The 13,082-nt window shown below is 40.3% G+C and overlaps 1 protein-coding gene across 2 annotated transcripts in view; it reads left to right on the forward strand.

Moving 5' to 3' along the window:
- The first annotated feature begins 833 nt into the window (after window positions 1–833).
- Window positions 834–13,082, forward strand: part of LOC126416638 (thymidine kinase, cytosolic-like) — a 36,077-nt gene continuing 23,828 nt past the window's right edge. For both annotated transcript variants that reach the window (XM_050084407.1, XM_050084406.1), the window contains exons 1-3: window positions 834–967; window positions 5,785–6,018; window positions 6,106–6,315. In XM_050084407.1, coding sequence (XP_049940364.1) covers window positions 950–967; window positions 5,785–6,018; window positions 6,106–6,315 — 462 coding nt within the window. In that variant the 5' untranslated portion in view covers window positions 834–949. The remainder of the gene's footprint in view (window positions 968–5,784; window positions 6,019–6,105; window positions 6,316–13,082) is intronic.

Genomic DNA, 13,082 nt, shown 5'->3' on the forward strand with positions numbered 1-13,082 from the left:
TTGTAAAGGTTCAAGAACCAGATTTAAATGATGACCAGAAAAATACTACAATCCCATACGCATCCCTCCGATAGGGACTGTGAGGATAAAATTATATTAATTCCAGGACGCATAGAGGCATTGAAACAATCATTCTTCCCGCGATTCAGACGTGAACGGAAAGTGATACATGGTATCATGGGATGTGCCCCCTACCATGCAATTGACAGCGGTTTGCGAAGTATGGATGCAGATGTAGATATAGAGGTAGAAGATGAAAAGACTTCTCAAGAATGCATCCATATCAACCATAATGGAGAAAGGTCGTCAGAAGAATCTGCTGTGAAGAGGGACAACGCATTCGTCTTCGGAATCCTGTTCTAGTGCTTAGAACTGCACTCGGCCTTCTTACAAGACGTTGTCTGTGCTAAATCTAGTCGTTACGAGACGGTTTCTCTACCTTGGAAACGGAACGCCTCTTGTGTTGGTGAGAACATGCAGAAATATTGTACATAAATTTATATAATCATGTAATTACGTTATTGGCGAACAGCTGGAGGCTATAAATAGAACTAATTACAACAACTATAATCATGACGATAATAACAATGACTCCGGCTAGAGTATAATCGAATATGTCCAGAGCTACATAGCAACACAAAACAGTTTCATATTATAATATGAAGCTATCTTGAATGAAGTTTTTGATAAATCATTTGTGTACGCCCTCCCTAGAGAAAACTGAAAGGTGTTTTCGACCTAAGCTTGGGGAACCTATTTACTTTATCTTGCATGTCAGGCTTTCTGTCGGTAGGTTTCATGCAATGTAGCCAAAGATGTACAATTGGCGAATTTAAGCGGGAAATCTGTTTACACTTGGTGTGTGTGGCGTGTATATGTGTTTTGATATATGTAGCTGACTAGCTGTGAATGTCAATAGTTTGCTCGCCCATAGAGTTAAATAGAAGAAATGAAGGGCCATATTCAGGTCATTTACTTTTAATATCCGTATTCGTTATAAGCGTAAAGGGTAGAAAGTAGACTGTTTTGGCTGCGGTATAATGACGCTGAAATGCCAAGCACAAACTTTTATACTTCTGAGTGATAACCAAATCAAGAGTGAGTGAAGTAAAGTAGTTACATATTGAGCCGTGGCAGAAAGATTATACTGATACACCTGTTGTAATTTCTGTGTCACATACTAGTTCAAGTGAGATGATGGTAGGCTAACGAGATGTATGCTATTCTCCTTGCACCTGAAAATTTTAAGCGGTTCTGCATCAACATTTATACTCTGCAAACTACCATGAGATGTATGGCAGAGGCACGTCGTACGATCCATTGTTATAATTATTTGGGTTTCTTCCCCTTCGATTCACATACGGAGCGTAGGTAGATTGATTGTCCGAATGCCGCTGTGCGTGCAGCAATTAGTCAAAACTCATTCTCACGATCCCTGTGTGAGGGGATTGTGGTATATTCGTAGGGTCATCATTTAAAGCCGGTTACTAAAACTTCTGTTAATAGACTTCTCGGGGTAATTCACGTCTATCTTAGAGACATGGTTCTAAAAGCTTCCAGTTGTATGCCTTTAATTCGCTGAGTTTTTCACATGAAACTTAAAGCAAATGCCTGGCAGGAAAATATATGTACAAATCTCATACGTATTATACATTGCCAGTTTAAAACATTGTAGTTGGTACATTCTATCGGTAAGTGGCCGTATCAGTACAATTGGCGATTGATGTACAGCTTTTCAATATCTTAGATCTGACGTTTATGACAGAAGTTCGATTAAAATGATTTATTGTGGAGCAGAAAGTGGTCCTTTTTTGTCAAGTAACAAGCAATCTAAGATACAGAGGCTGCAGGATAAATACCTCATGTACATCTTCACATAGAATCTACAAACATTTGAACTTTCCGGTTCTTTAATGTTTTATATGTAAATCCAGTTAATAGCTATGTTTAGGCTTGAGAACTGTAGTTTGCCAGACAGCTGATAGTCAGGGTTAGGATAGTATGCACTGCCAAGACTTTATTACAGTAACAGCAGAGCATAGCTCAGGAAGCACCATAATTCAGCATGATAGAACATTCTGCTCATGAGAGGGAGTGATATGGATCATGGCTGCATCACCTGACACAAATCCCTAAGTGGAACCTAAAAATAAAACACCTAGTGGGGCCATTGGGTTCTAAGCAGTCATGACATCCAACCTACGGGGAACCACAATAAAGCAAGTCATCTTTATGGATTAAGCCATATGTCAAATTAAAATTTAAAATTTAAAAAAAAAAAAAAAAAAAAAAAAAAAAAAAAAAAAAAAAAAAACACTTCAAGATGATTGCCTTCACTTCACAAAGCTGCTTCTTTATAGCACTCGCCTTAGGAAGAGTGACACATGTCAAGTAACCAACCTTGCTAACAGCAAGACTTAGTAGAATTACACAACACACACTGGACAATGACTGAATTTTCTTCTTGAGAAAAAGTGTGATATTATATCTGGAACAAAGGGAGACATGCGTATTTGGTGGAATTGAGGAGACTCGGGTAAAGCTTAGGATATCTGTGAGTTCATCTTAATCTCCAATGGAAAAAAATTAAAATGGAAATTTACTTGAGTGAGATAGGGCCACTTCCCTTGACATCTTGGTTGGGTTGGCACACAGACCAAGGCCTAGGTTGGAAGATGATTTGCTTGTGCGTTGGCAAAGCCAGGGAATGTGAATGCATAATAAAGAATGTAATAATAATTGACCTGTAGCGTAACTTGAGGTCTATGTCCACTCCATATTTTCCACATTTTTTTGTTGTAAATAACTTACACTGGACGGTAAATTCAAAAAGCTGTATTACATTATAGACAAATAATTTGCCTAGTGTATTTGTGCATAATATGTAGGACTTGCATTTATTGCACATCAACTTTAAAAAAAGTGCAAGTTTACATAGTTGTAAAGTACTTAATGGTGGGCAAATGAATAAGACTGCTCTGCACAGACACTACTGACAGTAGTTTCCACTATAAATAATGAGATTTCTATGCTAAAGAACAGTTCTGTGTAGTGCCTGTAATTCACTGTCACTCATTTTACTACAAGGAAAATGAACAATAAATGGTATTCTAAAACACTAACCTAGTTTGCACACTGTAGAGGATGGCTATCGTGATAAGCAGTCACATTCTTATACTGATGATTATATTTTTTATTTTGGGCCCTTTTACTATTGCTGCAGTTTTAAATGCGTTGTTTTGTGTGGAGCTTGTATTAACTATCTTGAATTTTGATATGAATGAATGTTGTAATAGAAGAGTGTGCAAAAAGGTAAATAAAGTGTTCCACTAACACTGAGGTGACAAGTCATTGGACACCTCGTAATATCTTGTTGGACCTGTTGCCTGGCATAGTGCAGCAACTTATTATAACATGCATTCAAAAAGTCGATGGATGCCCACTGGAGAAATATTCAGCCATGCTGCCTCTGTAGCCATCCATAATTTCGAAAGTGTTATCAGTGCAGAATTCTGTGCACCAACGGGCATCTCCATTACATCTAATAAGTGTTCGATGAGATTCATGGTGGGTGATCTGGGTGGTCAAATCATTCGCTTGAATTGGCCAGCATGTTCTGACATGGCGCATTTACATTCAAAAAAATTCCACCTGTGCTTGGGAATGTGACATTAATGACTGGCTGCAAATGATTTCCAGTTGGCCAAACATAACCACTTCCAGTCAATGATCAGTTGACCAGGCCATGGTTTTCTAGTTGTCTAGGGTCAATAAGGTCATGAACCCAGGAGAGAGACTGCAGGCGATGTTGTGCTGTTAGCGAAGGTGCTTGCGTTGATCATCTGCTGAGGTAGCCCATTAATGCCAATTTCTGTCACAACAGATAAGTTTGTTGTTCGTCCCACATTGATTTCTGATGTTATTTCACACAGTATTGCTTGTCTGTTAGCACAACCCTAAGCAAACATTGCTGCTCTCGATCATTAAGTGAAAGCCATCAGCCACTAAGTTGTTTGCAGTAAGAGATAATGCTTGAAATGTGGTATTCTTGGCACTCTCTTCACACTGTGGATCTTGGAATATTGAATTCCCTGATGATTTACAAAGTGGAACGACCTGTGCATCTAGCTCCAGCTACCACTCTGTATTCAAAGTCTGTTAATTCTCAATGTGGCCACAATCATGTTGGAAACCTTTTGACATGAATCGCCTGAGTGCAAATGACAGCTCCGGCAATGCACTGCTGTCTATACCTTGTGTAAGCGATACTACTGCCATCTGTATGTACTTATCACTATCCAATGACCTTTGTCATCTCAGTGTAGTTTACTTTGTTTTGGTTTGTTATTGTTGTGGTCTTCAGTCCTGAGACTGGTTTGATGCAGCTCTCCATGCTACTCTATCCTGTGCGAGCTTCTTCGTCTCCCAGTACCTACTGCAACCTACATCCTTCTGAATCTGCTTAGTGTATTCATCTCTTGGTCTCCCTCTACGATTTTTACCCTCCACGGTGCCCTCCAATGCTAAATTTGTGATCCCTTGATGCCTCAAAACATGTCCTACCAACCGATCCCTTCTTCTAGTCAAGTTGTGCCACAAACTTCTCTTCTCCCCAATCCTATTCAATACCTCCTCATTAGTTACGTGATCTACCCACCTTATCTTCAGCATTCTTCTGTAGCACCACATTTCGAAAGCTTCTATTCTCTTCTTGTCCATGTTTCACTTCCATACATGGCTACACTTCATACAAATACTTTCAGAAACGTCTTCCTGACACTTAAATCTATACTCGATGTTAACAAATTTCTCTTCTTGAGAAACGCTTTCCTTGCCATTGCCAGTCTACATTTTATATCCTCTCTACTTCGACCATCATCAGTTATTTTACTCCCTAAATAGCAAAACTCCTTTACTACTTTAAGTGTCTCATTTCCTAATCTAATTCCCTCAGCATCACCCGACTTAATTCGACTACATTCCATTATCCTCGTTTTGCTTTTGTTGATGTTCATCTTATATCCTCCTTTCAAGACACTGTCCATTCCGTTCAACTGCTCTTCCAAGTCCTTTGCTGTCTCTGACAGAATTACAATGTCATCGGCGAACCTCAAAGTTTTTACTTCTTGTCCATGAATTTTAATACCTACTCCAAATTTTTCTTTTGTTTCCTTTACTGCTTGCTCAATATACAGATTGAATAACATCGGGGAGAGGCTACAAGCCTGTCTCACTCCCTTCCCAACCGCTGCTTCCCTTTCATGTCCCTCAACTCATAACTGCCATCTGGTTTCTGTACAAATTGTAAATAGCCTTTCGCTCCCTGTATTTTACCCCTGCCACCTTCAGAATTTGAAAGAGAGTATTCCAGTTAACATTGTCAAAAGCTTTCTCTAAGTCTACAAATGCTAGAAACGTAGGTTTGCCTTTTCTTAATCTTTCTTCTAAGATAAGTCATAAGGTCAGTATTGCCTCACGTGTTCCAACATTTCTACGGAATCCAAACTGATCTTCCCCAAGGTCGGCTTCTACCAGTTTTTCCATTCGTCTGTAAAGAATTCGCGTTAGTATTTTGCAGCTTTAGGTGTGTTAAATATTTTATGTCAAAATATATTTTATATTCATTGTTGACAGTTCTATCACATCAAACTGTAATCATTTCATCACAACCAGTTTGACGCCCTATAATGCTTCCTTTAATGTTCATATTAATTACTGACTTACTTTATTTTACCTCTTCTTGAAAAGAGAGATTTTAAATCAGTATTTATTTTCATGAATTAGGTGATACTTGGACCTATGTTTTCTGGGAAAACAACTGAACTGATGCGAAGACTTAAAAGATATCAAATTGCAAATTACAAATGTCTTGTTATTAAGTACAAATTTGATGATCGTTTTGGCAGTGAAGGGATATTCACTCATGATCGTGAGACTTGTTCTGCTGTCGCTGCTGTCCGACTATGTGAAGTTGATCCATGTGGATATGATATCATTGGAATTGATGAAGGGCAATTTGTAAGTGTGTTTTCTCATTGTTGTTTTGTACTGTTCTCAAGTTAAATGGTTCTTATTACACCAACTGAAATGTAAAAACTTTGCTAGTTCCCAGACATAGTGCGATTCAGTGAAGATATGGCCAATAAAGGGAAGATAGTGATTGTGGCTGCTCTTGACGGAACATACCAACGCCTTCCATTTGGTGAAGTACTCAGTCTAGTACCTCTGGCAGAAAGTGTCATCAAGCTAACAGCAGTTTGCATGGTGTGCTATGGAGAGGCTTCATATACCAAGAGGACTAGCAGTGACCAAAAGGCAAGTTTGAAAATTAAAAAAAATACAATTATTATGTTATTAAATTAAGGAAAACTGAAATGTAATTTCAGATTACAGTCAGATTAAGTCTTCAGATAGGTTCCTCTCAACTTGGGGTACAAGTGATCTGCTACTCCTTTCTAACATACCCCAGTCTATCGCTCCCTTCCTCCTTCAGGATTTAGATTAGATTAGTACTCGTTCCATAGATCATGAATACATCACTTCGTAATGATGTGGAACATGTCAGGTTCATAAAAGGTGTGTATACAAGATATTACATGACACTTTTTTGTGGGGTTTGGGGAAATTAACCACTTATTATATCCAAAAATTCATCTAATGAGTAGAAGGAGTTGCCATTAAGAAATTCTTTTAATTTCCTTTTAAATGCTTTATGGCTATCTGTCAGACTTTTGATGCTATTAGGTAAGTGACCAAAGACTTTTGTGGCAGCATAATTTACCCCATTCTGAGCCAAAGTTAGATTTAACCTTGAGTAGTGAAGATCATTCTTTCTCCTAGTGTTGTAGTGAGATTGACAGTTCTGAAATCTAGTAGGTATAATTTTTTCCTACTTTTAAATGTGTGTATCAGCAATAATTGAAAATTTGCCTCCTAATGCCAGCCATACTGTCTCCTTGTAACTTAAAAACTTCTAAATAAAATTTTCCTTTTGATGTGAGAGGGGTCCCAGGTGGCAAACCTGTTAAAATATTGATATTAATTCTAACAATATAAGGAAAAGATAGATTACTACTCACCATAAACGTAACACATGAAGTTGCAGACAGGCACAACAAAAAGACACGCAACTCACAACTACTTCACCTCTGAAGGGAAGATATGCAAACGAATATGCAACACAGCCATGAGCATTTGCACGGCATCCTCCTGTGCTACCCTGTTTGTGGGCAACCTACAGGAGACCTTCCTAGCCTCCAAAATGCCAAACTCCCAGTATGGTTCAGGTTAATTGATGATATCTTCATGATCTGGACTCAGAGCCAAGACACCCTATCTTCATTTTTTCACAACCTCAACACCTATCTCCCATCCACTTCACCTGGTCCTCCACAAACCAGCATGCCACCTTCCTGGATGTTGGCCTCCTCATCTCCGATGGGTACATCCATATCTCTGTCTACATTAACCCCACTAACCACCAACAGTACTTGCATTTCGACACTGCTTCATTCGTTCGGCACCAAAATATCCCTCCCATACAGGCTGGCCACACAGTGATGGCGTATATGCAATGATAAGAACTCCCTTGCCCAGAACACTGGGCACCTCACCAAGGGCTTCAGACAGGCAATCTTAAAACTAAAGCAGCTACTACTGAGTACGAAACTGAAACAAACTTGAACTTGATTCACTTTTGTCAAGCACTGGGTCGGGGCACGTGCCCTGGTTTGCGATGCATGTTTTGACTTAATACCGTACCTCCCTGACTCCCTGTTTTTGTTTTTCTCTCTGGAGATCATTTCTCAAACGTAAGTTGTTATTGAGTGGTTTTGTTGATGTTTTTAGTTCCACTATTATTTCCTGTGGCTAATCCGATCACGTTTTCACAAGCTAGATTTTGTAATTGTCTTTCAGAATATCCTAAATGAGTAAAACATAAATGCATTTCATCAGATCAATAGGAAAAAATGAGTAGGTATCTGCCTGTAAGTCTGCCTGAGTCTCAAACTTGCAGCATGAGAAAAGAACTACATTGTCTTTTAGCAAACAATTTAGCTGTTGTTTTCTTAAAATTTGATGTATATACAAATACTAACCAGGAAGAAAGTGTCATGGCTTGAGTATCGGTAGGACATAGCTGTAGAAATTGTGTGCCTTGTGCTTGCAAGCTGTTGTCTCAGTATAAATTTACACATTATTGCATTCTGTATGTTGCATATTGAACTTTGCTGGCAGTTACATTTTCATCAGTAACGTGCTACAGAATATCTTATGCTTTAAAGCATATAGAGACTAGGTTTTGTGCACTTTTAAGAAAGAACTCTTAGAAGCATTCATAATTTTGAACATTGAAACAGATGTTATTAACAACATTCATGATTTCAGAAATTGAGAGGAAAAAAATATGAAATTAAAGACATTTGTTGCTGTCAATCAGTTTTAAACAAATTAAGGACAGAGCATGAAAACTGAAAACTGTCAGTCACCAGAAAATGATATCTGGTCACCTTAATTTAATGATTAAAAATATATTAAGACATTTGCGTTGTTGTTGTTGTTGTTGTTGTTGGTGGTGGTGGTGGTGGTGGTGGTGGTGGTGGTGAAGGGGGGATGGATATTGGAAGATTGGTGTCAGTAGAAAAGTGAGGGCATCATTTTTCAGTTCTTGCCTAAGGCAGCAAAATACCTAGCAATGGCCCTGCCCAGACCTAGTCCGCAAACAGATCTCCCACGCTGTTTCCCCTCACATCGTCAATCCTCCCACCATCCCCAAGAACCAGCTATGAGGGAGTGTCCCCTCCGTCACCCAACACAACCCCTGGACTGGAACAACTGAACCACATTCTTTGTCAGAGCTTTGATTACCTATCTTCATGCCCTGAAATGAGGGACACCGTATCCAGGATCATACCCACCCCTCCTAAAGTGGTGTTCTATCACCCACCCAACCTCCACAACATGCTAGTAAATCCCTGTGCTGCTCCCAATCCCAACCCCTGTGTGGAAGACCCAGGTGAAAGACCTGCCCAATCCACATACTCAGCAATTCCTATTCCAGTTCTGTCACAAGGTTATCCTACCCGATCAGTGACAGAGCCACCTGTGAAAGCAACCATGTCAATACCATCTCTGTTGCAGTCATTCCACAACTTTTTGTATTGGTATGTCTGCCAACCAGCTATCCACCAGGAGTTACAGCCACTGCCAAACTATGGTGAAGAGCAAAGTAGACCACCCTGCGGCACAACATGCAGTTGAACATAACATTGTTGGTTTCAATGGCTGCTTCACTACTGAGCTATCTGGCTCCTGCCCTTCACCACCAGCTTTTCTGAACTGTGCTGATGGGAGTTCCCCTTTCAACACATTCTCCACTCCTGTTATTATTCTGGCATCAACCTATGGTAACCTACTGCCCCCACCCCCACCCTCCATCAGACAGTTCCCACCACCCTTTGCCCTATCACCTCCTCCCTATTATCATCTTTCACATTCTATTTGCTGCCCTCAGCCAACATACCCACTCGTCTTTCCCCTTCCCTGCTCCTCTCCTTTCTTGTTCCCTGTTCCACGGCCTCCTTCCTGTTGATAGTCTAGCCCCCTGCACACTCCACCAGGCAGTGCTCTTCTCTCTCCTCCCCACTCCCACCCGTATCTTGCTAGCTCCTTCCCCACCCTTCCAGATTGCTGCTTCCATTCTACATGACAGTTTCATTCCGGTCTGAGCTGTCAGAGATAGCGGTTGTGTGTCTGAGGTGTGCTTGCTTGAGTGAATGAAAATGTTTGGGTGTTTCCTTTCCTGAAAGAGGCTAAAGCTAAAGTATAAGTGCCTTTTCGTTGCTCTTGTCTGTAACTCGACATGTTATTTTAATAGTGAGTAGCAATGTATCTTTTCCTTACGTTGTTGAAATTATAATTTGGAATTTTCGTTTTTTTATGTTAATATTTATTATTCTGTTTATACGCCTTCAGAATGATTTTCAGTGGTTGCAGGTTTTCATTCATTTCTATTCCAGTGTTGAGTGGCTCTTAAATTCACATTGGACTGAGCTGAAGACATTTTACAAAAACTTTTACACATTCCATTCTTGTCTTGCTTCTTAATGAGAATTCTTGACACGCAGTTCATGACTTGTTGGAAGCTCTAAGCCACCCTTTCTGTAAATAACACACAAGTGCATTATCTCTATTAGTTGGGTTGTTTGGGGGAAGAGACCAAACTGCGAGGTCATCAGTCTCGTCAGATTAAGGAAGGACGGGGAAGGAAGTCGACCGTGCCCTTTCAAAGGAACCATCCCGGCATTTGCCTGGAGTGATTTAGGGAAATCACAGAAAACCTAAATCAGAATGGCCAGTGAACTCCAACTGTTGCACACCACCCAAGGAGTACCTCAAACAAATAACACAATACAAAACAAATATTTGTACTAATAGGGAAACGAGCGAGGTGGCGCAGTGGTTAGCACACCGGACTCGCATTTGGGAGGACGACAGTTCAATTCCACATCCGGCCATTCTGATTTAGGTTTTCTGTGATTTCCCTAAATCACTCCAGGCAAATGCCGGGATGGTTCCTTTGAAAGGGCACGGTCGACTTCCTTCCCCGTCCTTCCTTAATCTGACGAGACTGATGACCTCGCAGTTTGGTCTCTTCCCCCAAACAACCCAACTAATAGAGATGATGCCCTTGTGTGTTATTTAAAAAGAGTGATGTTCAACATAAAATGAACTGCTGACATGCTGGATCTGTTTTATAGGGTTGGTGTGATTAGCAGCAGTGAATAAATTTCATGAAAGTGTCACCTGTCCTGTGCATGATATGTTTAAATAGGCCAGAGTGGAATTAAATTTTACAGAACCATAAAAATTGTTACTGATGACTTTCGTTACTAAATGGTTCAAATGGCTCTGAGCACTATGCGACATAACTTCTGAGGTCATCAGTCACCTAGAACTTTGAACTAATTAAACCTAACTAACCTAAGGACATCACACACATCGATGCCCGAGGCAGGATTCGAACCTGCGACCATAGCGGTCGCTCGGCTCCAGACTGTAGCGCCTAGAACCGCACGGCCACCCCAGCCGGATTTCATTATCATTTAACACCTACCTTTCAACAGTGGTATGAGCATTATGCATTATATGGAACAAGAACTTAATAGTGGAAAAGCACAACTATTTGTTTTAGTCCGATAGCTCTGGTTTTGAACACACTTATCGGGCAGCACATAGTGTGACATATCTGGGAAAATTGTGATACAGTACATTTGTGACCTCTGTGCTAGTTTCACCATACGAGCCATTTGGATACTTCCTCCAAGCTCAGTTATAGTATTCTCAATCAGATAAGCAAATTTATAATGTTATTGGATAGATAAAAAAATATACACACCAAGCAATGGCAGAACAACACACACACACACACACACACGAGGTTTAACTTATGCAAGCTTTTGGAGCCAATGGCTCCTTCTTCCAGCTGAAGAGTTGAAGGCGAAGGAAGATGGATGAAGGGAAAGGACTGGAGTGGTTTAGGAAAAGGGGTACAGTCTGAAAAGTCACCCAGAACTCTGGATGAGTGGAGACATACGAGACGGGATGAGAAGGGAAGACTGACTGTTGGGGATTGCACCAGACGAGATTTGAAAACCTGAGAGCTTAAAGGTGGAAGACAAGGTGATATGCAAGACAGAGATTACTGCTAAAACATCATGCATGAGTTAATAAGAGTGAGAAGCTAAGTGCATTGCATGTAACGGAGTTGGGAGGGAGTGCAGGGAAAAATAGACAGGCCAGAAAATGAAAGATGTAGAAACCTAAGGTGAAAGAAGGAGTAATTACTGTGAAGAAATTCTGAGATGGGAGGAATTAATTTAAATTAAGGCCCGGGGGGGGGGGGGGGGGACGGGGGGGGACCGAGGACATGTTGTAGCATTCGTTCCCACCTGGGGAAGTATCCAGATGGCATGTATGGCAAAACAAGCACTGATGTCACAACTGTCATGTTGTAGAGCATGCTCTGCAACAGGATATTGTTTGTAGGCGGTATACACCCACTGCTTAAGCCCATTCATCCTAACTTGTAACTGAGTTGTAGTCATGCCAATTTAAAAGGCCAAACAGCTGGTATATGACGTGTCATTTCACAGGTGGCTTCTTTTGATAGTATATGTTTCGCCAGTTATAGGGCTGGTATAGGTGGTGGTAGAAGGATGCTTAAGGCAAGTCTTGCAGTGGGGACAGTCACGGGGTAGGAGCCATAGGGTAGGGAGATGGGTGCAGAATGAGCATGGGGTCTGACAAGGATATTGCAGAGGTTGTTAGGGTGATGAAAAACTATTGTTTTTCACTCTGTCTCAAAACCTGGTAGAAAACCCAAAGAGATTTTGGTCGTATATAAAGTAAACCAGCGGCGGGATGCAATCAACACCGTCACTGTGCAATAACAATGGTTATGTCACTGATGACAGTGCCACTAAAGCAGAGGTACTAAACACAAGTTTTCTGAAACTTCTTCACCAAAGAGGATGAAGTAAATATTCCAGAATTTGAATGTAGAACTACTGCCAACATGAGTAACTTAGAAGTAGTATCCTCGGTGTAGTGAAGCAGCTTAAATCACTTAATAAAGGCAAGACTTCTGGTCCAGATTGTTTATCAGTCAGATTCCTTTCAGAGTATGTTGATACAGTAGCTGCATCTCTAACAATGACATACAACTGTTCGCTTATTGAAATATTTGTACCTAAAGATTGGAAAGTTGCACAAGTCACAGGAAACAGGAGTAATCCACTGAATTACATATCCATGTCACTGACGTCAGTTTGTGGTAAGTTTTTGGAACATATTCTGTGTTCAAACATAATGAATTATCTAAAAAAAATAAATAACTAAAAATTAAAAAAAAAAAACTAATAGTCGGCATGGATTCAGGAAAAATCATTCTCACAAGTAATGAGCGCTGTCAACAGGGATTGTCAAATTGACTCTGTATTTTTAGATTTCCAGGAGGCTTTCGACACTGTTTCTCACAAGTGTCTTCTAATCAAACTGTGTACTGTTGTTTGTAAGTAGGT

This window comes from Schistocerca serialis, chromosome 8 (genome assembly GCF_023864345.2).
Source record: "Schistocerca serialis cubense isolate TAMUIC-IGC-003099 chromosome 8, iqSchSeri2.2, whole genome shotgun sequence".
Taxonomy (NCBI): domain Eukaryota; kingdom Metazoa; phylum Arthropoda; class Insecta; order Orthoptera; family Acrididae; genus Schistocerca; species Schistocerca serialis.